The 24,800-nt window shown below is 53.3% G+C and overlaps 1 protein-coding gene across 5 annotated transcripts in view; it reads right to left on the minus strand.

Annotated features, from left to right (window-relative positions):
- Positions 1 to 24,800, minus strand: part of SMOX (spermine oxidase) — a 56,158-nt gene that overhangs the window by 18,691 nt on the left and 12,667 nt on the right. For 2 of the 5 annotated variants that reach the window (XM_045086037.1, XM_004772834.3), the window contains exons 2-8: positions 12,903 to 13,136; positions 9,007 to 9,233; positions 4,680 to 4,853; positions 3,760 to 4,519; positions 2,925 to 3,085; positions 981 to 1,070; positions 67 to 531 (exon numbers count right to left, since the gene is read on the minus strand). In XM_045086037.1, coding sequence (XP_044941972.1) covers positions 394 to 531; positions 981 to 1,070; positions 2,925 to 3,085; positions 3,760 to 4,519; positions 4,680 to 4,853; positions 9,007 to 9,233; positions 12,903 to 13,110 — 1,758 coding nt within the window. In that variant the 5' untranslated portion in view covers positions 13,111 to 13,136 and the 3' untranslated portion in view covers positions 67 to 393. Of the gene's footprint in view, positions 1 to 66; positions 532 to 980; positions 1,071 to 2,924; positions 3,086 to 3,759; positions 4,520 to 4,679; positions 4,854 to 9,006; positions 9,234 to 12,902; positions 13,137 to 24,800 lie in introns of those variants that run through there. The other 3 variants (XM_045086039.1, XM_004772839.3, XM_004772838.3) reach the window with 2 other exon arrangements.

The following is a 24,800-nucleotide window of genomic DNA, read 5'->3' on the forward strand; positions in this document are numbered from 1 at the left end:
AACAAAAACCAACTAGAGACACACATACACATGAAGAGGCTAAGGTAAATGAAAGAAGAGAGAAGCTGAGGAGCACGGGAAGGGCAAGCCTCTTTTATTATCCCAAAATGCAAAGTGTTGAAGGCACTTACAATAACAAGGCAGGGGGGAGGGGAGGGGAGGTCAGAGCACAGAGGTAAGTCAACGGGCCCCACCCTGGTCCCCAACTGGCATGGAGAAAAGGAAGAGCTACAGGACCAGACCTGAAGCCAGTCAGGGTGTCTACCTCTACCAAAGATACAAATCCAGTCTACAGCGGATTAGAAAATGAGGAGCACACAGCAGCGAGGGGCAGGGCTGGCAGTCACGAGTTAGTGGCTCTGTAAGGAACACGCTGGGCAGTGAAGAGGGCCCTCAGGTCCCCTGCTGGAAGAGGTCCCGGTACATCTCGATGAGACGGGCGGCCTCGCGCTGGCCAGAGAGCAGAGCACCATGGGTAGTGGAGTAGTACTTGCGGTGAGTGGCCTCACCCGAGAACAGCACCTGCATGGGCTGGGCCGGGGGACGGGGAAGTGAGCGTGGAGGAGCGAGAAAGGCCGGCAGGCTACCTGTCTGCCCCGGGAACCCCCCATCCACACCACAGGTCAGACAGCCGCACCTGAGATGCAGGTACTGCTGTTTCCACGGGATGAGGAATTGCCCATCCCACCTGGCCACCTTCCCCTGCTTCTTCCCCAGACATCCAGGCCTCAATTCTTTCCACTTGGGCCCTATTAGGAGTCCTGGTTCTGCAGGCTCAAAGGCTCACTGTGCCCCTTGCTCGTGAACTCAGGGCAAGGGGTTTAACCTCCCTATGCCTTGGTTTTGGTCACCTGCCACTTGGGTTCAGACCACCTGCTTCTGAGGGTGGGTGTAAGGATTAATGGAAATAATGTATCTAAAGCACTTAGAACCTAGAAGAACATAAGCACTTGATAAAGTTAGGCGGTAATTTAACAAACCTTTATGGAGCCCCTATTAGGGTCCAGGGACTGTTCTGAGCACTTGGAAGATAAAAGGTGACCGGGCTGCTGCTTTGAGGAGTTTCCTTGCTGGTGGGGAAGCCAGACACGAAACCCAATTACTAAACGGCGTCACGTGTGACATGATGGGTGTTTGGACAAGGTGCTGAGAGCCCAGAAAAGAGGCCCACTGTAAGGGGGACCACATAAACCTTCCCAGAGGACAGGATCTCAGAAGATGCTAGGTAAACAAACAGGCAAAGGACATTTCAGGAAGAAGGGGGAAATGGGGGCAAAAATGCACTACAGCAAGGGACAGTGAGAACTTTGGTAGGGCTGGGGCTCAACCTTGAGAAAGCAGAAGCTGTCTAGGTGGGGTCCAGGTAAAGAACGAGTGCTTGCCTTCCAAGCTTGAGTTGGGACTTTTTCCCACTGTGTCTCAACCTGAATGTGCAAAGGCACCCACAGGGGACCCTGGTACCCTGTTGTTGCTTATTTAGCAAGTCCAGGGAGTTGAGAGCCTGCATTTCTAAGACTCTCCCCCATGATGCTGGTGCTGCTGGTCCACGGACCACTCACTTTGAGTAGGGAAGCTTTAACCCACCAACAAGGAGGAGCCTGCAGAGGCAGTTAGGCTGGAGGTCCTCCTTCTCCTCCATCACAAAGCCCTGATCTTTAACTGGGTGCATTGCCATCCAGAATAAAAAATGATCAATCCCAACCCCTTTTGCAGTTGCTCTAGGCAGATGACTTAGTTCTGGCCAATCAGCTTCAAGTGCACTGTCTTCTTAGGGGAACTGACTAAGCCCCAAGGGGACTCTGCCTGTCCCAGATCTGAGTGGCAGCCTCGCAGCCCTCTAGAACCACAAAGTGGCCTTGAAGATGGTGCCGGGTGACAGTGACACTGGGTCCTGATACCTACCTCTGGGTTTCCCCTTATATGACAGAACGAGAGACTCTGTCTGGGGTAAGCCCCAGTTATTTTCATGTTGCTTTGTGCTGTAGGCACTAGTCCTAACTGATGCAGGTGACAAGAGAAGGTCTGGTTTTCGGGAGGGAGGCTGTGGCAGCAGCAAGGGCCTGCTGCTCCTCTCTCCCGCTGAACCCAACCAGGGCATGCACAATACACGCTGGGAGTCTTTTTCGTCCTTCACATCAAAGAATTGTTCCCAGTGTAATTCTGCTGGGGTTGTAACATGTATTTAACAAGTGTATACTTGTTGGGAGAAACTCGAAATCCCCTTTATAAGACCAGAAATATATACAATTGTATATACAAATATAATATAAAAATAATTATATATATAAACAAAAATAATTATATATACAAATATATAATAATTGGTTCTCTCAGATTTATTCTTTTTCTCTATGATTTATTATATAGTTGATATAATTTGGGGGAGGGTCAGTATTCTCAAATTTCTTTTCTGAAAAATATTAGGGAAAAGACGTAAATAAAACATACTGGGGAAACTTACTTCTATGCAATCAGTGTTGTCCGAGAGAACTTTCCGTGGCAATAGAAATGCCCCATTAGCTACACAATCCGACACCGTGGCCACTAGGCACGCATAATTATCAAACTTCAAAAGTGGCCAGTGCAACCAAGGAACTAAATATTTAATACATAAATTTCAATTTTAAATAATTTCAATGAAATGTGGCCAATGGGATGGCAGAGCGTGAAATGGCTCAGCTTCTACCACCTCAATAAAGTGTTTAACATCTCACTGTTGATTCCATCTTTTCTTCCAGATGTTAAGTGCACGTGTCCTTGTTTCCTCCTTCAACACCAGAGCTACTCCTGTGTCTCCCCCTGGCACCCCTCAGTGAGCACGGCCCACCCTCTCCCCGCCAACCAAACCTGCATCCAAAGTGCCTACCCCCAGCCCCACAGCCCCCAGCCCCACTCCGGCCCTCCTCCCCTGCACCCACGCTCACCGCTGTCTTGGAGCTCTCTGTGTAAGGCAGGGGCTTGGCCAGCTTCTCCACGTCTGCGCCACTAGAGCCCACCTGCGTGTACGAATAGGAGCCTCGGAAGTAGGGGTTGCTGCCCCAGGCCGAGCGCAGGATTCGCCGAGGTTTTGGAATGTTGGGGTTCCCTGTTGGGGAGTTGGAAGAGCCAAGGGGAAGGAAGATAAGAAATGGCTGTACACGGAAGACGCCCCTGAACAAGCAACTGACAGTCCTCCGGCAGGGCTGCAAGAAGGCCAGACCCCCGCAGGGAGGTATGGAAGACCCAGGAGGAGGTAGCCGGGCTGGGGGCTCCAGCCAGTTACCCTCCCCACCCCCACCCCGCAGCGCCTCCTTGTGGCCACTCCCAGCAAAACAGCTCATGGGGGAGGGGGGCTAATTTTCCTGTACGAAAAAATATTCCAGATCGTCACGTATCCCCTTCCCACTTCAGGGGTAGTGGACGAAAAAATGTTCAACTAAAAGAATCAGACATTGAAACGCAAATCCATCTCTGAGCAGGACAGTATGGGTAGGAAATGGACAATCTGAGGTTTGCGGGTGATACCTGAGTTTTTTACCATCAGCCCTTAGAAGAAACACAGCGCCCAAGGTTCTGAGTGTTTCAAGTTCCAAAGGGGGGGATGCGGGGAGGAGCCCACCGTCTGGGAGCCCAGGCGCCCTGCGGCAGCTCTCCCGTTGGACACAGCAATCCAGGGCTGCGGAGAGCTACAGCAGGTGCAGGAGAGGCAGAGGGCCGAGTAGAGGGTTGCAGGGGGTTGGGGGCGGGGGTGGACAGGGAGTTGGAGGAGAGGGTACATACCTGTGAACTGCCGCAGCATCTCCGTGCAGATCTCGGCCACCGCCTCGTCGTCACACTTCTCCATGACAAGGGCCTCCTCGCCGCAGATCCAGCCGCTCAGCACATGGCCGTAGCGCTCAGGCGGGTAGAGGACGTCGAAGCCGCAGATCTTGCGGTACCAGAGCTCAGGCAGGTAGGTAAGGGTGCGGCTCTCCGCCTCGTCCTCCCACACAAACTGTAGGCTATTGCACTCGGGGCCCCAGAAAGGCTCCTCGAATTCCAGAAAGATCTTGTCGGTGGTGCCGATGCCCAGGCGGTGGATGGCTGCCACCTTCTCGGCCGGCAGGCCTGGCCGGAAGAAGCTGGTGTACTGCCTCTTGAGCACGCCCAGCGACACGGTCACGATCACGTGGTCCGCTGGGATCACCTCACAGTCCTCACACTCCACCAGCACCGGCCACTGCTTGTCCTCATCCCGCCCGTCCCCCCGGGGCTGCTCTCCCCCCTGGCCGCCCTCCCCGGCGTCATGGTTGTGGTCACCTTCGCCCCGAGGCTCAATCTCCGGGCCCCGGGGGCGGGCCGAGGCCTGGTCCCAGTGCACACAACGGACAGGTTTCCCCAGTTGGATGACGTGGGCGGGGATGCCCTTGGCCAGCAGCTCCACAACCCGCATGAAGCCCGAGGGGATGATGTGGTGGGCCCCGGGGATCTCCGTCCACTCCCCGAAGGCGCTCAGAGACACCTCATCCATGCTGTGGGAGCCACTCTCACAGCTCTCCACCTGTGGGAAGAGCCAGAGAGGAGCCAGGTGACCACCAGGGCAGGGCAGAGGTGGAAAGAGGACCTCAAAGCAGTGCCACCCTCCTTGGACCCAGACTCCTCAGAATGGGTCTTCCTCCCACCACCCTGTATTCAATAAAGCTCTGGGCAGACAAGGATACCTTCAGGTACTGCTGGATCATGGCAAGCTTCAGGCGCTTGGTGGCCTCCGGGTCCTCAGGGTCATCCCTGATGCGGTTGCGTACCTCCTCCCGGGTGAACACCCCTACGCTGTTCTGACTCTCAGCATTGACTGGTTTACCGTGCCGGAAGAACTCCTGGGTCAAGTTATAGACCTGCCAGAGAGACCCCCAGGATGCTGAAAACACACTCCCTCCTTCCAACCTCCGTCTCAGACCAAAGAACCCCAACTCAGAAGTCCCCACCTTCTAGGTATTTCTGGACATGCTGAGCCCACAGCGCCTCTTCCTTGGTGAATCTGTGTAGCCCTGGGTGCCGCACTTGGGCTGCACCAATAGGGCCAAGGTTCAGGCTGACAAGTTGCCCTGGGCAGCCAGCCTCCTTGCTTCCAGACTGCCCTCTAAGACCCGCTGGGTCTGTTGGGAGCAGGAGGGAGCCCTGGAGGCCCTCTTGCTGGGCCCTTGCTGAAAATAAAGCAAAATGTTTGCTGGCTTGTGGGAAAGGAACCGCCCCCTCCCACAAAGGATGATCTGTGGCAAAGCCGACCAACCACTGGACAACCCAGGTCTGCACGCATTTCCTTTTTTCCCAGAACCAAATGCCCAAACCCTTTCCCCACGACTCCTGGCCAAGTGTATCTGCTTCCCCCTCTCCCAGGAGGGCAGTCTGAACTGGCCTGTCTGGTGTTCTCGGGGGAGAGAGAGCAGAAGGAGCCCTGAAATCTGACCTCCCAGGAGATGCTCCCTAGCGCTTCCCGGGTCCACACAAAGTGTTTTTACTGTGGAACCCAGATTTATTTAAGCAAGATGGCTATGTTGGGGCAAGACATGTGGTGGGGAGGGAGGCCCCAGGGTGCCGAGGAATGAAAATACATTTCACAGGCATATTTTGGCAAGAACTCCTACCCACACCTTATCAACAGAAAGCAACAAACCGTCCCTTGGAGCATGGTCCTATTGCCTCCCCTCCCTGCCTGGCACATAATTCCCACCAAACACTGGACTCGTCTCCCTGGCAAAAAGGAAGCTAGCCCTGGGTCAGGCATGGCATCCCCAGCAGGCAAGGTCTGAGACCCAGCATTCACTCAATGAACAGTTACTGGGCTGTGCCAAACACAGAACATAATCATGAGCAAGAACGTTCCCCTGCCCTAGCTCGGAGTGGGGAGATATCATAACTGGGCTGTTTCTAGAACCCAGGGGCTGTGGGATCGACCCCGATGACCTGGGACAGCTGGCAGTGAGAAAGAGAGGAAAGGATGAGGAAGGTAAGAGGCCCTGAGAGAACGTAAGTAGCTCAGTCTTGCCCAAGTAGGCAGCGAGGAAAGAGAAGGTTACAAGAGATGACTGTGAAAAGGCAGGCAGGGGCAGGGCACGAGGGACTAAGAGTCACGTCAAGGTCTCTGGACCCTGGTGTCACTGAAGGGTGGCACACTCTCCCTCCCAGGACACCGGCAACTGTGGGCTCCTTGGTCAAACATCTGGGGCTGGTGTCAATTAGTCGTGTGTTCCCCGTCCTAAAGTGAGTTTGAATTTGGTCATCACGTGTTCATGGGAATGGGTGTTTGCCCTGTAACCCAGCCCCGGGACAGGGCCCTGTGGCTGAACCCTAGCAGAAGGAAGGTGACGTTGACCATTGTTCATCATCCCACTCCAGGGAAAAGCCTCCCCATGAGCTAGAAATATGAATTAAACATATCTCCGAAGTATACAGTATGAAAAAGAAAGTGAGCTAAATTGTTTGCTTTTCTTCCCTCCAGTCACAAGATGCTGGACATTTGACCTTAACTGGAATCCTCAGCAAATTCCTCACCCAGCACCACTGCCAAGGAGTCAGGCTTTCGGCTGGCCTCTTCCTCCCTGGCTTTTTTTTTTTTTTTTTCCCCCTTGAGGCAATAAGCAACATGGTAGCCAGTCCTTAGCTTATGTTGACTAAAGGCTGAAATGTGCAGCTGGGAGTGATAAATTTAGTACATCTACATGATTCTTTCTGTCAGCCACCAACTGGACAGCCTTCACTGAACATGGGCTTGGCATAGGGGTACAGTCGCCTGTCCTGAATTAAATGACGTCTTCCCAATGTGACCTAGGGAAATGGCACTATACCAGCTGATAACCCTCACCCTGATTCTCAGTAAGTACTTTTCATCAGGATCTCATTTAATCCTCATGACCCTCTGAAGTAGTTTTAACTGTCCGTTTTATAGATGAGGAAAGTAAGAGTCAGAGAGCCTCAACAGCTTGCTCAAGATCATATAGCTCATAAGTGGCAGAAGTAATATTTGAATCAAGGTAGTCTTTCTCCAGGGACTAAGTTCTATACGATACTAGAGCATGAACTCATTTATTTGTTAACAAGCAGAATAGATTCAAATGAGCGGCCCTTCAAAGTCGTCATCACCTTTGGAGGAAGGTTACATATTTCTTATGAAACCACTCTCAGGCAGGGCTTCCCAAGCTTAGAGCAAGTCTCTTCAGAATGGCCTCCAGCTCTGGTTAAGAGCCACACAAGGAAATCTCTCTTTCCTCATGGTTAACATCTCTTCCCTCTGACCCAAATTTTGACTCCAACTGATAACCCACCTTCAACATCCTGCTCTCCATAGCTCACACTCGTAGCTTTAAAAAATCAAAACCACAAGCAGAAGCTGACGATGATCTACATTTAAGCACATTTAAGAGAACAAGCAGGTCATAGACCCTGAAAGTCCTTCTCAAGAGGCAGCCATGTTTAAAGCACTCACTACAACCTGGAAATCAGGATGTGACTAATTCCCAGTAGACCAGAAAGGTCTACTTTGGAGAATACTGGTTCTTATCTGCTCATTAACAATTCAATCTCTTTGTACGTGAGTGAAAACACACAATATACCTGTGGGTGCACACAGAGAAGTCACAGTGTGCCTACCTTCCATTCAGCAAGGACTATCCCCAAAGCGAGAGTTGTTTCTCCTCCCCCACACCCAAGAGACAGAAAATGTGCAATAGGTGCTTGTTAGCCAACTTGCTGACCTGCGGTGAAGGTTCATTACACTATAAACGAGAAGCTATCAGAAGGCAAGGCCCCCATGCTACCTTGGTTGTTAAGTGCAATTCACAGCAACACTGAAAGATACTAAAAACATGAACACTTTTTTAAAAACCTGAATTAGACAAGGATGTGTGCCATTGCCACTTCTACCCAACACTATACTGGAGACACTAGCCAGTGCAATATGGCAAGAAAAGAAGTAAGTTGTCTCAGGCTGTGCTGTCTAATACAATAGCCACCAAACTATGTAATAATAATAATAATGTAATAATAATAAACTATAATTATAATATTATAGTATATATATTATATTATTATTATGTAATAATAATAAATTTAATAATAAATAATAATGTAATAGTAATTAACTATTACTGTGGCAATTTAAAATTAATTAAATTAAATATTTAGTTCCTCAGTGTTACTAGATACACTTCAAGAGCTCTACAGCCACATGTAGCTAGTGATTACCCTACTGGATAATGCAGGTCTAAAACATCTCCATTGTTGTAGAAAGTTCTACTGCATAATGCAGGTCTGAGGATTAGAAAGAAGGAAAAAAGTTGCCATTTTTTGGTATAGTATGTACATAAAATTCCAAAGCATTATTAGAATATAAATTAAGGCTAACAGATATAATATTAGCATTAAAATAATACTTTACCAAAGTAGCTAAATCAATATGTAATAATCAGTTATAGTTCTACACACTGGAAAAAAGTAGAAAGTAAACTTTTAAAAAATTACCACTTACAAGAGTATCCAAAAGCAGTAACAACAATCACCACCCAAGCACCTATTAAAAAAGTCTAATAGAAGATTTTTTTAAGATTTATTTATTTATTTGAGAGAGAGAAAGAGAGCAGGGGTTGGGGCAGAGGGAGAGGGAGAGAAATCTTCAAGCAGTCTTCCTGGTGAGTGCAGGGCCCCATGCAGCCGATCCCAGGACCCTGAGATCATGACCTGAGCCAAAATTAAGAGTCAGACACTAAACCAAATGAGCTATCCAGATGCCCCCCTAATAAAAGATGTTTAAGGTCTTTCTGAAGAAATATTTAATCATCTGTATCGATGGTCTCTTACCTAGTACTTCCCCACTCATCATCTTCATTCTGTCCTCAAATTGTCCTGATTTTCCAAATACAGGGCCCAGAGAGGATGCAAAAACATGACCAGAATCACAGAAGACCCCACAGGTCACCCAACTCCTCCCCCCATATTACCAGCTGCTCCCTGCCTCCCACACCCATGTGCCCAACTGCCCTGCTAACACCTCACCTCGTTGTATAAATCGCTGAATTCCTCAACCACGTCCTTGGGGATCCTGCGGCCACGGTTGGTGAGGTAGCAGGCCACGCCATTCTTGGAGTAGAGACTGATACGGCCCACACTGCGTTCCCCATCAGTTGTCTCTTCCAGGAGGCCATTGGCTTCTGCTAGATGATAGATGGGATTCCCATGGGAGCCATGGATCCACGTGGCTCCCAACTCAAAGGTGGCGTGTCCTGATGGTGACAACAACAGGCCCTTAGAAGGGCAGGGGCTTCTTCGGAGAGGGCCAGAACACTGCCTCACCCTTCTTCCTTCAAGAGCCTCCTTCCATGCCCACAACAGGGCAGAAAGGGAGTTGGGTCCCATGTGGCAACCAAAGTCTTCAGTGAAAAGTTCCCAGTGGAAACTACATGTGGCATGAAATGGATTCCACCATTCAGCTGAGATAATGGCCACCCTAAATGACTCTGTGATTTGTCCCAGAGTCACTTCACTGGATAGTTGGAAGGCTCTCCTTTTGCATTCCACCTTTGTCTAACACAACACCAGATACTGGCCTCTCCATCCTCACTGGTGACTCTCCCTCAGGAGACATTCTGTGGGCACCTGAGGGTACGGTGGTCCCAGTGAGGGAAGGGAGGTCATCCATAATATCCGATAAGGAGACCCAGGAAGAGGGCCTCTGACTCAAGGTCCTCACCTGACTCCAGTTCCTCCACATCTCATGGTCTAAACCCTTGTCCCAGATGAGAAAGTGGCCCCCCTCCCAACTCAGTCCGGAGCAGAGGAGAACAAACATTACAGTCTGGAAGACTCCTCCCCAAGGCAGTCTAAAATAGACTTCCAGAGAAAACTAAGTTCTCTCATCCTAAGGCAGAAGAACAGAAGGAGGGCAGAACCCTGGGAGTCTGACTAGGGAAGGGGAAACTCCCGGACCCAAGCTGAGGCAGGACCAGGCCCGGGGCTGGCTCCACCACCCCACCCACAGCCCCGGTACCAGATACTCTGAGGCATCTGTGCCTGGGCCTAAGTTTCCTCTTCGGATGCTGCAGGGACTGTGGCACATTGTCTCCTTCTTTGCCTAGCTCCCAAGGATGTTGAAACAATGGAAGAAAACAGAGGAACATTTTTTGTGTGTTGTGTTTTGTTTTGGAGGACTGATTCAAGATATCATGTGCAGCTAAGTTTTTTGCAAAGATGATCACAATAATTCCTCCTATCCTTGTACACATGGCCTGTTATATGACCTTGCCAATCCTCCCATCAAGAGGTGGGGTCTGTCTCCCCACCTCCTTGAATCTGGGCTGACCTCGTGACTTGCTTTGATTAAGGGAATGCAGTGAAAGTGATATCCGTGGCTTCAGAGCCGAGGCCTCAAGAGATCTCATGGCTTCCACAATCACGCTCTTCGAATCTGACCACCCTGAAGAGGCCTCTCCTGCCAGAGATATGTGGCCCAGCCAAAAAGCCAGTGCCAACCAGCAGACAGACAAATGGGTAAGGCTGTCTTAGACAAACCAGCCCCCGTCAAGCTACCAGATGACTGCAGCTGAGTGGGAGATCCCAGGCAAGACCAGCAAAAGAACCACCTAGCTGAGTCCAGCCCAAATTCCCGACCCACAGAATTTAAGCAAATAAAACGGTGCTGCCTTCAGCTGCTACATTTGGGGGTGATTTGTTAGGTAGCAATCGCTCTCTGAATACATCGTAACAGACAACAGTATCACCCCTCAAACTGGACATTCTTGTTTTGCATACCTTCCTTCTCTTGGGTTGTTTCTAATTAAACCACCAGTTACTAACAATAGCCCTGTATATACTATGTACCAAACACAGAGCAAGAGAAAAAGCATCCCACAGCCCATGGCCTTGTGCCACAACCTCATGCCACAGCCAGTGAGACAGAATTTCCTTGTGTCTGCAGAGGAGGAGGCAGGAATGTGTACGTCCTTTTGTCCAGGAAAAATGGACAGACAGAGAGGTACAAAAAAAACTAAAAAAACAAAAAACAGTGCCTGCCTCCAGGCTTGGGGTTCCCCAAGGTGTCTTGCCTAGTTTGAGCTCCCAAGAGAAGAAGGGGACCAGCACCTCGGGGAGGGGCCTGGGCCCTCCTCTGGGCATGCCAGGGAACTCCAAATCCCACTGCCACAGGGTAGGGACATCCAGGCACGGGCCACCCTTCCTGGCTCAACACATGGCAAAAGCGGGTTTGAGATCAGCCTGAGGTCAGCCGCAAGGTTGGCATCCCACCCCTACTGGTCAGGCTCTGCAAGGAGGTGGGGTGAGCAGGCCCCAGTGTGAAGATATCTCCCACCCTCTCCCATCTGCTCCTCGGCCGCCGTGATCCTTGACACCCCTGCATCCAAGGGCACCAACCCCATCTCCTCATCTGTCCCATGGTGTCCCCGAGCCTCTGGCCCTCAACACCTTCTCAACATCACTGAGACTCACAGCTAGCGTCTCACACTGAAGGAGGTCCAACTGCAGCCTGGGTGTTCCACCCTGCAAGTCTGCACACATGACAGGGGCAAGTTTGCCCTTCCCTAGGTGTGCTGTCCACTCTCCTGGCAGGGTCTGCCTCGATCTTCTTCGCATATATCACTCCAGGCATATGGCTCCCTCCTACTTCTCCTTCCCCTCATCTCCGCCCAGCACCAAGCTCCCCCAGCTCAAAAAGACTTCTGCCACCAACAGATGGTAGCTCCCCTCAGCTTCCTGCAGCCCCAGGCTTCCGCCTCGCTGCCTGTACCATGCATGGTGTGTCTCCGTGGTCAGCAACCCATGAGACGGGGCCACGGGTCCTCTCATCTTCTGCTTCTGTGTGGCACACTGAATGTTTTATCAAGACTCAAGAATCCTGACAGGAGCTGCCCCTTTCCAAAGAGTCCCAGGGCTTCCTTGCTGGCCTTCCCCAGGTTTACGAGCACCTTGGACGGCACTTCCATCCTCACTGCCAACATACACTCCTGTGTGTGCCAGCCGGAGACGGACGCAACCTTATATATGCCTTCCAGGAAATGCTCTAGAAGACTCTCAATACATCAAAGTTTCTGAAAGAGGAAAGGGCCCCATGTGCATCCTCAGCCTCTGCTCATTCTAAGCCTGACCACCTCCGTCTCTGAGCCAGGCTCCGTGTCCATCAAATGTGGGCATCCTAACTGCGTGGCCCTGTTGCCCCGTGTAGGAATTGACCCAGATACAAAATCCTCTGGAGGGTCAACGTAGCACATGCCTTAGGATTTCAGGTGTGGTCCCTGCCCACTTGGCCTCTCACTGATAGATGCCCTGGCTGGGAAGCGCTGACTTCCAGCTGCCATTTCAGGCAAGTTCCCCACCCATTAGGACCCCTGGAAAAATCTGCCCACCCCTGGGGTAAGTCTCTTTCCTGGCTCCTTTCTCTAGGGTCTTCATTACTCTGCGACCCAGACAGATCCTCTTCCCAGATGATCCTAAGATCTGCCCATCACCCACAAATCCCATCTACCTCTACTTCCCTGAGCTCCTTCCTACTGAGTACTTCCTTCTACTTCCCTAGCCCCAAGACTGGCTCTCAGTCGTGATATATTAATTCACACTCAAGAGTTAATGACTCATAAAGACTTACAGAATTCCTCTTCTTGAGAAGTAGAAACTGGTCCACCCACTGCCAAGACAGTTTGGTCTGCGTGTCCTCTCCTTCCTAAACACTGTGCACTCCAGGTCATATGTCAAAAGCGAAAGCCAGGGCCCTTCAGGTTGCTCAAAGGGCAAAGGAAGCTTCTGCCAGATGCCCAGGCAGCATGCATGATGGAACGTTTACCATGGGCGGGAAAACCAAAATAATGAGATTCCAGGCAGGGCCAGAGCACTGAAGGACAAAAGATGACCTTGGCCTAGGAGTCAGGGGGAGGGGGCCCACTCACCGAGTTTCACGCTCTGCACACGGCCTCCGATGCAGCTGGAAGCCTCAAGCACAGTGACATCCGTGAAGCCTTGCTCCAAAAGTGCTTTGGCTGCAGCCAGGCCAGCCAGGCCAGCGCCGATCACCACCACACGAGGCTGTCCCCTTCTCCGTAGGCCACGACTGAGAGGGTCATCCGCACTGTCGCCACTGGATTCACAACTTTGCATACCGTCCGCACTGGCCTCCTAGGAACCTGCGGGGAGAGGGGGGGCAGGGGTGTCATGGCTTACCTGCTCTGCCTTCACTTCCTACCTGCCCTAAGGGACACTTTTGAGCTCTGTTCTCAGGGGGGTAACCTCAAGTCCTTGTGCTCCTCCTGAGCCATGGACGAAAGGAACCATCTCCTAAGGACGTGGGAGGGAGAAGGACAGACAGAGAGAAGGAGAAAGGTGGAGCAGAGGAACCTTTGGGCCCTGCAAAGAAGCAGGGCTGCCGGGAGCCTGCCCCAAGCCCCTGAAACCCATCAATCCCATCCCAAACCTGCTCAGCAAACCTGAGACAAGAACCAGCCAGGAAGGGGATGAGCAAAAAGGCCAAAGTCAGGAGAAGCTGTTGACCCTGCTGACCCTGAACCAGCTTGCCCCAGCCCAGCTGCTGTGATCCAGCTCACACCAAAACTGGATGCTCATACAGACCTTAGGATGCTCACATGGACTCCGGGATGCTCACAAGGACCCCCAAGATGCTCACACAGACCTCAGGACTCTTGCACACACAATGCTGGAGCCTCTACTTTCCCTCCCTTGTGTGGTTCTCCCCTGGCACTCTTTCTCCTTTACCCCTTCTCTTGTCCTCTTGATTTCTGTTAGTCTTTCACAGGCTGAATGAAGTGGCAATTTGGTGGGCAGGACATAGTCCCGCCCGCCCCCCCCCCCCCAGAAAGTGCCACGAGGCTGGTATCAGACAAGCCTCTGCTATTCCGGGTAGGTCTCTGGTTGTTTTCCTCAGCCACTCAGCCCCTCAGTCACCGCAAAGCAGCAAGGAGCCCAGGAAACGGTGGACTGTGAGGACCCATGGCACCAGAGGCCAGACATCAAATTGACAGTTACAGTAAGCCAGCTTGTTCAGAGACGCCAGGCTAGGGAGCTGATGGCGGGGCGGGTGGGGGGTGGGGGGGTGGTCCCTGAATCACCCCAGTGCTGGGAGAAGCTACCCTTCTATTCCTATAGTGACCACGAGGGTTTGAAATTGTCTGGGGGCCACTCCTCTCTAATCCCGTCCCTGTTCCCTCCCTGACCCAAGCAACTTCTATTTCAATTATCTTTGCTGAAGTTTCAGCGGCAGAAGCTCCAGACTCTAATAGTACCCGGGACCTAACAACAGAAGAGGAAGGGTGGGCGGAAGGTGGCTACTGGGCAGTGAAGTGGGCAGGGGACACAAAAAGTAAAAAAACTGTCTCCCACACCTAATAGAGCTCAGCATAACCCTTCCAGTGACGAAGCAGCCGCACCCCCCAAGAATAAGCCCAAGAGAAGCAGGGCACATTCCACCAAATAGACATGCCAAACAATGCTCATAGCAGCTTTATTTACAAAAGCCAAAAAACAGAAGCAGCCCAAAGGCTCAGCCATGGGAAAATGGGTAAATAAATCGTAGCATTTTCCTACGAGGGAATATTCTTCAGCAATAAACAGAATCAAAGTACTGATACCCTCAAACATTACACTGAACAAAAGAAGCTAGAGACCAAAGAGTACGTGCTGTATGACTCCACTTACGTGAAGCTCGTGAGGAGGTAAAATGAACCTGTGAGGAGAGAAGAGAGACTGGGAGGAAGGGAATAACTGAAAAGCCTCAGGAGGAAACTCTCTGGGGCGGAAGGGATATGTACCTTGATCTGAATGGTGGCTACACAGTGTATATATAAAGATCCACTAACTTGGGGAATTCAGGATTTGTGCCATTTGTTGTATGTATATGCATGCGCCTCAGTAACTATTCGCATATCCATCCCTGCCCGGGAAGGTGGGGGATGGCTGGGATGGGGTGGTTTGGGGGGCGGGGGGTCGGGGGGCGGGGGGAAGCTTCGCACTTGCTTCCTTCTCGCATCTCCTGGTCTGACCACTGAGGCTTCCGTCCCAGCTTGCACCGCGCCCTCCAACATCTCTTTATGATAGGATTAGCAAAGGGGTCTTTTTCTAAATACGCTGAGGCTGCGAAGCTGTTCCTCGCGCCTCCATCATTCCGCCTGCCGAGGCCACTCCTGGGCACCCGGCCTAGGACGGCCGCATCCTCGGACTCCCACCCACAAACTCCCCTCAAGCCCCCCAGACCCAGGCCGACAGCCTCGGCGACCGGCAGTTCGCTTGCCGGCCGGAAGGTGGTGCCCGCGGGCCCCTCCGAGGCGAAGTCTCGGCCGGAGGCCGGGGCTCCCCGCCCCCTTCCAGCGGAGCCGGGTCTAGCACAACCTTTCCTTCCTCCTCCGGTCCCCGCCGGCTCCCTGCAGCGAGGTGCTGTTGGCCTCTGGGAGCACGGGGTCCGGTGGGCCACGTCCTCCCCTCCCACCCTGCCCTCGCCCAGGTTCTCCTTCCGGTGGACTCAATTTAGAGGCGAGGGTGCGGCTGCCTGCACGCGGGGCCCGGGCGGCCGGGGTAGGAAGGGTCGGCGAGGCGACGCGGGCTGGCGTCAGGTTGGTAAACACACAGGATGCTCAGAGCGGCCCGTGGATGCCACCTGCCTCCAACCCCTCGATGCGACCTGGAGCTGCCGCCGCCCCGCCCGCATGCCTCAGTCCCCAGAACTGGGGGGTGGGGGTGGGGGCGGGGAGGCCTCCATTTTGCTCTCCAGGCTCCATCTGCAGCCCACCCCCCCCACCTGCCTCCGGCGGGCACCCTCCAAAACCGCCCCGCTCCTATAATAAAGGAGGGGATTGCCGCAGGGGTCTCACACCTGACTGGTGACGACCCCTTTTTGAAAAGTTCCTGTGGGGCCCCGTGTGTGACTGGGATGAAATGGTGGTGGTGAGGAGGTCCCCACTCCCCTCTGAAATCTCTTCACAGAACCCCAATCTCTGTGGGCCACCGCGTCTGAAAACCCGGCGTCTAGTTGCCCCTGAAAACCCCGCGTCTAGTTAGGCTGGAAGCTGATACAGGGAAAGCATACTTGGGACACAGCGCCTGCCCAGCCAGCTACATGAACTTCCTGGCTAGCCTCAGACAGGGCCGTCTTGTCCTCACTACATTGCTATAGTCAAATAAGGCCCTGTGTGGATGTCACAGATTGACAATACTCATAAGACCCTCAAGTGTGGCAATCACCTGTAAGTTTCTGTAACTAAATTATAAGCAGAGGGCCTTTGGGGGAGGGTTCAGAAATGCACGGCGGGAAGTGGCAGGTGGGCAGTTTGCCTTTAAGAGGAACACAGAAAGAACCCCGAGTTCCCAATGTATCAGGGACCTTAAATTCAAGCAACACAGGGGTGGAAATAGGCAAGCAAGGGCCACCCGCACCTCTGATCTTCACAAGGAATCCCATAGTCCAATTCCTTCCGGAAAGAGCCAGAGAAGCCCTATACACAGAGAGGGGAGGAGTCCCCCTGTGGCCCTGCACATCAGCCCATGGAGCCAGTACACCACAGGGTCCAAACAGAAAGGGACAGAGAAAACCTCAGGCAGGAACACCTACTGTGTGCCAGGCCCTCAGCTAAACCCTGAACTGGACCTTCCAGTGCTCTGTGATCTCCGGCCAGGGTAGAGGCAGGGGTGAGAAGCCGCTTATTTTCTGTTGGCTTGTGGCATCTTTTCCTTTCAGGTGTTTTTTGTTTGTTTTTGTTTTTTTTAAATTTTATGAGAAAATGGCTTATTGAGGAAGAAGACTCACACTTAATTTCCACACACACACACACACACACACCCCATTGCCTGCCTGTTCTTCTCTTGCCTTTGGGAAATAAATAAATAAATAACATCCGCTCCTTGATCTGTATGCACAGGAGAAACAGAACACCCTGTACTTCTCATGCAGATAAAGGAGAGAAGAAAAAGTGCTGGCTCAGCCAGGCAGGGAGGAGGAGGAGGGGTGGGGGAGGAGGGAGGCCCAGGGCAACAGACACTTGTCTTCTTGATCCTACTTCCATGGCAAAATGAGGGTGGGAGCCTGGAGCTCCCATGTCCCCAGACAGGCCAAGCCTGGTAGCTTTGAGAAATCAGGTCCAGGCATGGTGTGAGCATCCCATCTCATTCTGAATGCCCCACTGCCTGACCCCTGCTCTGGCCTGCCAGCCAACACCTCCCCCTGCGGCCCAAAGCCAACACTGTCCTGACTGAACCCGCCCAAGAAGCCAGTCTGGAAAGAAGGCAGCAGCAGGGGAAGAAGAGAGGAACAGAGGGAAGAAAGGCCCTGTTCCTGTGGCAGGCTCCCCAAGAAAGAAGGATAAAGACGAGGAGGCCAGTGTGTGTCCACTTTCCCTCCCCACCATACCTTCTCTCAGCATGCCCGCCAGTTTCATTGCATCCCCCTCCAATTTACCCTCCAAGAAGTGCCTCCTAATCTCCAAATACCAGAAACATGCTTTAGTCCTGGGCTCCTCCAGAGCCCCTCTTGCAAATGTCCAGGACTGAGCTGGGGGCAGCTCCGTATCTCCCTGTGCTTCTGCATCATGGTTAACACCACTGGACCGCTCCCCCGTCCCCAGGCTCAACGCTGAATGTGTCCCTAAGGGAAGACTGCCCTTCTCCATCAGGTCAAGCCATGTCCAGCCCGCAGTCAGAATCACTGTGGCCTCTACCCTCTTTTTCCCGAGGTACTTCTTGCCTCCTCCCTCTGAACTGTACCCTTAGAGAACTGCTGGGCCTGCCTCAAGGATTGCAGGCCCAGGCCTCCCACTGACCAGGAACATAACCCTGAAACATAACATAACAATATTCACTGAGCACTAACCATGTACCAAGAATGGGTAAGGCCTCGACATGTCAGCCCTTTACCTGCTGAACCCAGCTGACCTTTCTAGCTTTAGTTCTCACTCAGACACCACCAAACATACATATATACCCCAGCTTCGCTGAGGTCCTGGGATCCTCCGTGCTGCCCTGCTGAATGCCAAGAGGAGACACCCGGCCTACACACATGTCAGAGAAGCTGGCTCTGTCTTCTCTTAACAAGCACACCCTTGTGCAGGGCACTGGGGCTGGGGGGTTCCGTGCCTGGCTGAACCCACCCACAAGGCCTGCTCTACTGATGTTTCCTGAAGCAACAGACACCCTGGAAATGGGAGTTCCTGGCACTAGTTGGGCTATGTGATCACCCCCCTCACCCGACCCCCATCATTCTTCTGTTCCCAAAGCATGGACATCTCACCCCAGCAAAAACTATGCTATGATTTGGTAATGAGGCTGCAGCCCCCCACCACTGAGCAGGGTATGGCCCCAGGCTATGCAGGAGTGAACCGCCAGGAGGGTCAGTGGCCCAGCTCCATGCAGGGCACCCCTTCCTCCTCAGGACTGGAGTCCACTTCTGCTCACCTAGCAATCAGCAGGTCACTTCCCTCCCCCCACAGTGGCCACTGCCACCGAGGGCCAGCATCCCAGGTGCCCCCACGCCCTTCCAAAGTCTCCCCTCATGAGAAACAACAAAAAAAATCTTACTCTCCTTGGCTCCCCTCTGAACACAGGCTACTCCCAAATGTGTCTGCCTCACTTTCCTTTTCTCAAGGTCACCTCATTATGAATGACCCATTTCCCAGAGGAGAAGAGAATGGCCGAGGCAGTTAGTGCACCTGGCTCACCTGACCTCACCGGTAAGAGTCCAGACACCACCAGCGGAAGCACTGCCAAGTGGGCCCACCGCTTCCAATCAGTTGCCTTCTCCATTCCTATATGGCCCATGTTTGTTCCTGCAGGGCTCTAGGGGGCCCCAGGACCCTCCCCTAACCAACCCTGGGGACTTGCAAGTCTCTCCTCCTAACAGGGGTGGCAGCCCTACCTCAGTTTCCCTGGAGGGCCCGACCCCTCTCTGCTTCAGGTTTCTAACAGAAGGGAGGGAGGGGGAGGGAAGCTGGGGGGCTGGTCCAGGGGAATCTCTTCAGACTGCCTGACAGGTCTGGGAGGGATTTGGATTCTCCTGGGCCCCCCAGACAATGCAATTATTCTTCAAATGTAAAAAACGCCCAGAAATCCCAGACCAGCTGCTTTGCACAGCGACCCAGACAAAGGGGCTCTGTCTGCAAGCGAGGCCCCGCCCACCCCTCAACCCCAGGGAGGGGCTGGGCCCAAACTCCTCCCAGCCAGACCCTCCCCAGCCCTCCTCACCCAGGCCAGGCAGCCAGGAAGTGAAAGAGGCAGGGTCAGGCCAGGCCAGCCACAGGGGCATGAGGGTGGGCAGTGAGACAGAGGAAGCATGGGGACAGGGCAGAGGCAGCCTGGGAGCCCAGTCTTTCCCTTATCAGGTGACCCTAGACTAGAGTCATCCCTTCTCCGGGTCCCACCTGGCCAATACCTCTGAACTTACCCCAGGAACACAGCATCTGTACCCCACCTCCTGGACATATTGGTTTAAGCCCCATCACTTGCTCAACTGCTTCATTTAGTCTTCCAGCTTTCCCATCTGTAAAATGGGTGTCAGTACCTCTGTGTGGTGGGACAGCTGGGAGGGTTAAATGAGACAGCACAGGCAAAAGACGTGGCCCCTTGCCAGGGCTATCTCTGAGAGAGCACAGAGGGAGGAAGACCCCTGAAGAGCCCAGGACAGAAATGGGAGCTTCTCCTGGGGCCCAGGGCTTCATCTCACTTATGGAAGAACCCCAGTTAGTGTCTGAGCTCAGACCCAAACCTCAGCCTTGGCCCCAGCCCTAGTATCAGACGAGACCTTGACCCTGATATCAATCAGAGTACACCACAGCCTATGTTTCACTGACCCCCACCACCTCTGAGTCAGCCTACATTCTACCCAACTCTGGAGGGTCGGGCATCAGAGACAATGGTCACCAGCTAACCCCAGGTTCATAAAAGGGGCAAGGGGTGGGAGCCTCATTCCACAGAACCCACCCACCAGCAGTGTCCTCTGGCTCTCACAGGCCAACATGAGTCAAGAGCTCCGGAGGCCCTATCTTCCTTCCTGGCCCTTAGACTTCTCTCCCAACACAATGCCTTTGTTACCCATCTCTCTTCCTCACGGCCAGATGTGTAAAGTCCCTGAAAGCACAGCTTTAAAAGTATTTGTAATCCTTTTCAGGGGAAGCAGGGAGCCTACACTGCATGCAGAGAGGCAGCCGCAGACCTGGTGTATAGGGGGACAAAGCCAATAGTGTGGCCCACACAGGTGATGGTGGGCAGGAGGGGGAGGCATTCCTAGAAAGGTAAGCACTATGGTCTGTTCTCCACTTCCCTGGAGGCTCTCCAAGACAGGATAGACCCAAGAGGATCATTCCAGGACCCCAGCTTATAGCTGCTCATAGAGACAGACCATGGAGATGACCCAGCCCAGGCTCAAAGCCTAGTTGGAGGTGGAGGAGGGGAAGCAAGGCTGGAAAGAAGCCAGAGAACAGGGAGAGTCCGTCTGATGGGCCTGAAGTTCAGCTGGTAGCCTCAGTGACCGTGCAGCCAGAGAGAAATAGAGGTAGAGATGGGCCAGGGCAGAACCCAGGACAGCCTTCCATCCCCCACAGCCACACTCAAACAGCTCTGGTCCACACTCCACCCTGGACATCCTACCCCAAGCAAAAGTAATTGGGTCACACTCTGACCGGAGAGCAGATCAGGGCTGGTCAGGGCTGGCTTCTGAACCATCAGTGATGGGCCTTTCCAACTCCAGGCCAGCCTGCTTCAATCTCCTACCCACGCTCCCCAGAGCCTGTGCCTTGGGTTCCCATCTCTGTGCCTGACTGCACCACACAGCCTCTCTGGCCCGGCAGGCTGCCACCTTTCTGCAAGCAGGGCCCATGTTCTTGCCCTCAGATCCCAGAGCTTCCAGATAAAGGCAAACCCCAGGCCCCCTCGGCCCAAAGACAGGTCAGGGAGCTGAGATGATGACTGCCACTCCTGGATGCTCCTGGAGAAGATGAAATTCCCCCAGACAGCAACCTCTGCCCCAACCAGGGTGGCCCTGGGAGAGACTGTGAGCCCTTGAGCCTCAGTTTCCCCATCTGTAAAATGGAATAAGAAAATGGCAATAATCCCTATGAGCCAGCCTCCAGTGTCCCCCAGCAAAGTCCTAAGGGCACAGGTCTCACTGTGGCTCCCTCAGCAGCCCTTAGGATAAGATCCAATGGCCTGGATTTCCTCCCTCTGAGCAGGACCCCACACGCAAACTCTGAATCCTCCTCCAGGAAGTCATCAACCATAGAAGTGTAAGAGACCACAGAACCAATCACTGGCCTAGTGACCACACTGCTGTGGGACTGCCCTTGGTGACAGCAGACCAGACTGTGGGCACAGAGAGCTGAAGGAGATGGCGCTTGCGGTGACTCACTCCTCTGGAAGGAAGTTCTCCTGAAAGGGTGAGCTTGAGAGAAAATTAGCCTCAAGCCCAAGTTGCCAGCCCTGTTTTGAGGCAGCCAAGTCACTGGCCCTTGGGAAACCCCAGAAAGAGACACGTATATCCCTCCCTCCTCTCCTCTCCCCCACCTCTCTCTCTCTCTCTCTCTCTCTCTCACACACACACACACACACACACACACACACACATATACAGTCACAAAAATATACTTCCTTATGGTTCACTTGATGATCTAGCTTGATAAAGAGTCCCCTCCTTTGAGGACATGCTAAAGCACCATGGCTTTCACACAGGCCCTCCCCGGGATCAGATCACTTGTTTTTTAACAGCAGTGGTTTGAATCTTCACCACGAATGAGATGAGTGACCTAAGCCTCAGTACCTCCTCAATAGAGTGGGGCAGAAAGAATGCCTGCCTCACAGGGCTGAGTGCGACAATGCAAAATACTTAGCCCAGAGCGAGGCATGGAACAGCAATAGTTCTTATGTTTGTTTTCCTACGGGCCCAAGTGCATGCTAGTCAGGGTTGCGGGCGGCGGGGGACAGGGCAGGGGCATGGCCTGGGCCAGGAGACCATGTGGTGGGGATGGGGGGTGGCTACACCAGTAGAGAAGTCACAGACCTTCCTGCAAGATAACTGTAGAGCAAGACCTCCAGAGACGACCACCCCACCCCACAGAGATACCACCCCAGCCGACAACAGGGGAGGAACAGAGCATTAGGAGAGAAGGGCCACCCCACTTACTGGGGAGGCTTGAGCCTTCCAGGCTGGGAGGCCAAAAGCACAACAAAAGGGCAATCCATGTGGTCACCAGCCTCCAAGATGGCCCTCAGTGACCTTTGTCTCCTAGTACTTGGGCCCTAATGCAGTCTCCTCCCACGCTGACGTGTGTGACTAAGAGGATGTCCTAGAGATGACAGAGCATGACTTCTGAAACTGGGTCAGAAAACACACTGTGGCTTCAACCTCACTCTCTCGGGCTGCTTACCAGAGGAGAAGCCGGTCACCACCTCGAGAGGCCACTCCAGAAATCCTACCGAGAGGCCCGTGTTGCAACAGCCTGAGTCCTACCAATAGTCAACCCATCTTGCCAAGCTGTGAGTGAACCACCAGGAAGCAGATCCCCCAGCTCTGGTCAAGCCTTCCGGTGTGTGCAGCCCCAGCTGACATCTTGACTCAACCTGCCCAGAGACCCCAGCCAGGAACACCCACCGAGACTGCTCCCAAATGCCTGACCCACAGAAATCTGAGGACAATACACAGCTGCTTTAAGCTACTGTAGTGTGGTGCCATTCGTTACACAGCAATTGGCAACTAACACAGTCAGTAATTCTGTCTCCCCAGTCACCCCGAAGGTAAAGACCGCCCCCCCAGGCAGACTCCCCATTCTCCTCAGGATCCCAGCTCCTTTTTTTTTCTCCCTGAAATTCAGGGCTGTGTTGGAACGAAAGACAGTCTGACCCAGGCCCTACAACCTACAAGCCCAGGAGACACAAACAGTCAGTAGGCTCACCTGGAGGTTTTTAGAAATTACCGACACCCCTCCGCCCCCGCATGCTTGCTCATTTAAATCAGACTCTTTGGGGTGGGACTGAACATTATAAGGGCTCTATATGAGGTTCACTTGGAGCCAAGACTGAGAATCACCGCTCTGGGGCAGACTCCCAGTGCAGACTCCAGGCCAGCCCGGAACATCCAGGATCCGCCCATGCAGGACAAGGAGGCAGAAAGAACAGCAAGGCCAAGCAAGACCTGAGATCCTCTCCCTCCCCTAGTTGGGCTGAGGGTCTCCCTTTCCCTCCCCTCCCCTGCTTCCCTGCTATGCGGGCCCCAGGGCTCTTCTGCACCTCCCGCCAGACAAGTCCAACCTCTGCCCAGGAGGACTGCTCCCCTCAAGAAGATCCCCCGTGCAAGACAGGGTTTAGCTCTCAGGGATCCTCAGTGATCTCTATTTCCTCGCCTATCAGTGGTGATTGCCATCGTATCTGCTCTGATCTCTCACAGGTCTGAGGCTCCCCCTCAGATGTCTTCAGAGAGATCTATATGTTTTGCCTCTCCTGAGACACAGCAATGGGTTAAAGAGAGAAGGTAGGATAGGGCTGTGATAACAGCTGTGCCGGTGACGGCGGGAGAAGATGGGACAGGCACCTCGTGGGAGCAGGGAGAGGAGTCAGAGATTTCCAGAAGAGTCCTGAAAAAAGGAGCTCCAGTGGGGGAAGGGCAAAGGCTCTAGGGGCACCGCTTCCAAGATAACTCTCAACAGCACTCTTCCCCCACTCTAGGACTCATCCGCCCCAGCTCCAGGCCAGGGAGCCCCCGGCCCCACGTGGCTGCCCTCACATGACCTTCCTCTGCTGCCGCAGCGGCCCCCACCTGAGCTGCTCTGAAGGCCTGCAAGGCACCCCTCAGCTTCCCCAGGTGACTGAGCCGCATACATAAGCTTGTCGCTCCCCCCCACCACCCCCCCCCCGCCCCATAGCCAGGGGCACCCAGGAGAAGGGGCAGGATGGCCCTGGCTCCCCAGAGGGCTGCAACTTCTCTCAGACAGCACCCCAGCCCTCCAGAGAAAGGGGCAGGATGGTCACACTGTCCCTCAGCAACAACACAGGCACTGCAGACTCTGAGTAGAGCAGGGTGAAGAGTGGGGAGAAGTCTGGGTGAGCACAAGACCTGGCGGGGAGGGGTGCAGTGAGGAGGGCAGGATGTGTCAGCTGCCTCTTGAAGCCTGGCGGTATGTTCCAGGCCAAGGGTGTCGCCAGTGGAGAAGCCACAGAGATGAACACCAACAAGATAAGAGAGAAAATGAGGCCTGAGGGGAGAGGGGCAAAAATGGGGGCGGGAGGAAGCAGGAGCAGATTTTCACTCATTCACGCAAAAATATTTTGTCCTCACACCCATTAGGATGGCTACTACAAGGCTGGGTGAGGATGCGAAGAAAGGGGAGCCCTTGCGCACTGTTGGTAGAAATGTAAAATGGCAGAGTTGTCATGGGAGGCAGGGTGGAGGGGCTTTTTAAAAATTAAATACAGGGGCGCCTGGATGGCTCCGCCAGTTGAGTGGCCGACTGTCAGTGTTGGTCCTGAGACGGAGCCTGGCATCAGGCTCCAAGCTCAGTGCGCAGAGTCTGCTTGGGATCCTCTCCCTCTCTCTCTGCCCCCCCCCCATAAATAAATAAATAAATGTAAGATCTAAATCTGAAGTTCCCGTATGATCCAGCAATTCCACTCCTGGGGGTGTGTGTGAAAGAATTGAAAGCAGGGTCTTAAAGACATAGGTAGTCAGCCACATCCATAGAAGCATTATCCAAAATAGCCAGAAGCTGGGAGCCAGCTAAGTGTCCATCGGTAGATGGAGCAATAGGATGTGGTCGGCATACCCAATGGAATATTATTCAGCCTTAAAAAGGATGGACATTCTGGCACCGCTA

This window comes from Mustela putorius, unplaced genomic scaffold (genome assembly GCF_011764305.1).
Source record: "Mustela putorius furo isolate JIRA1106 unplaced genomic scaffold, ASM1176430v1.1 tig00000874_pilon_pilon_pilon, whole genome shotgun sequence".
Lineage (NCBI taxonomy): Eukaryota > Metazoa > Chordata > Mammalia > Carnivora > Mustelidae > Mustela > Mustela putorius.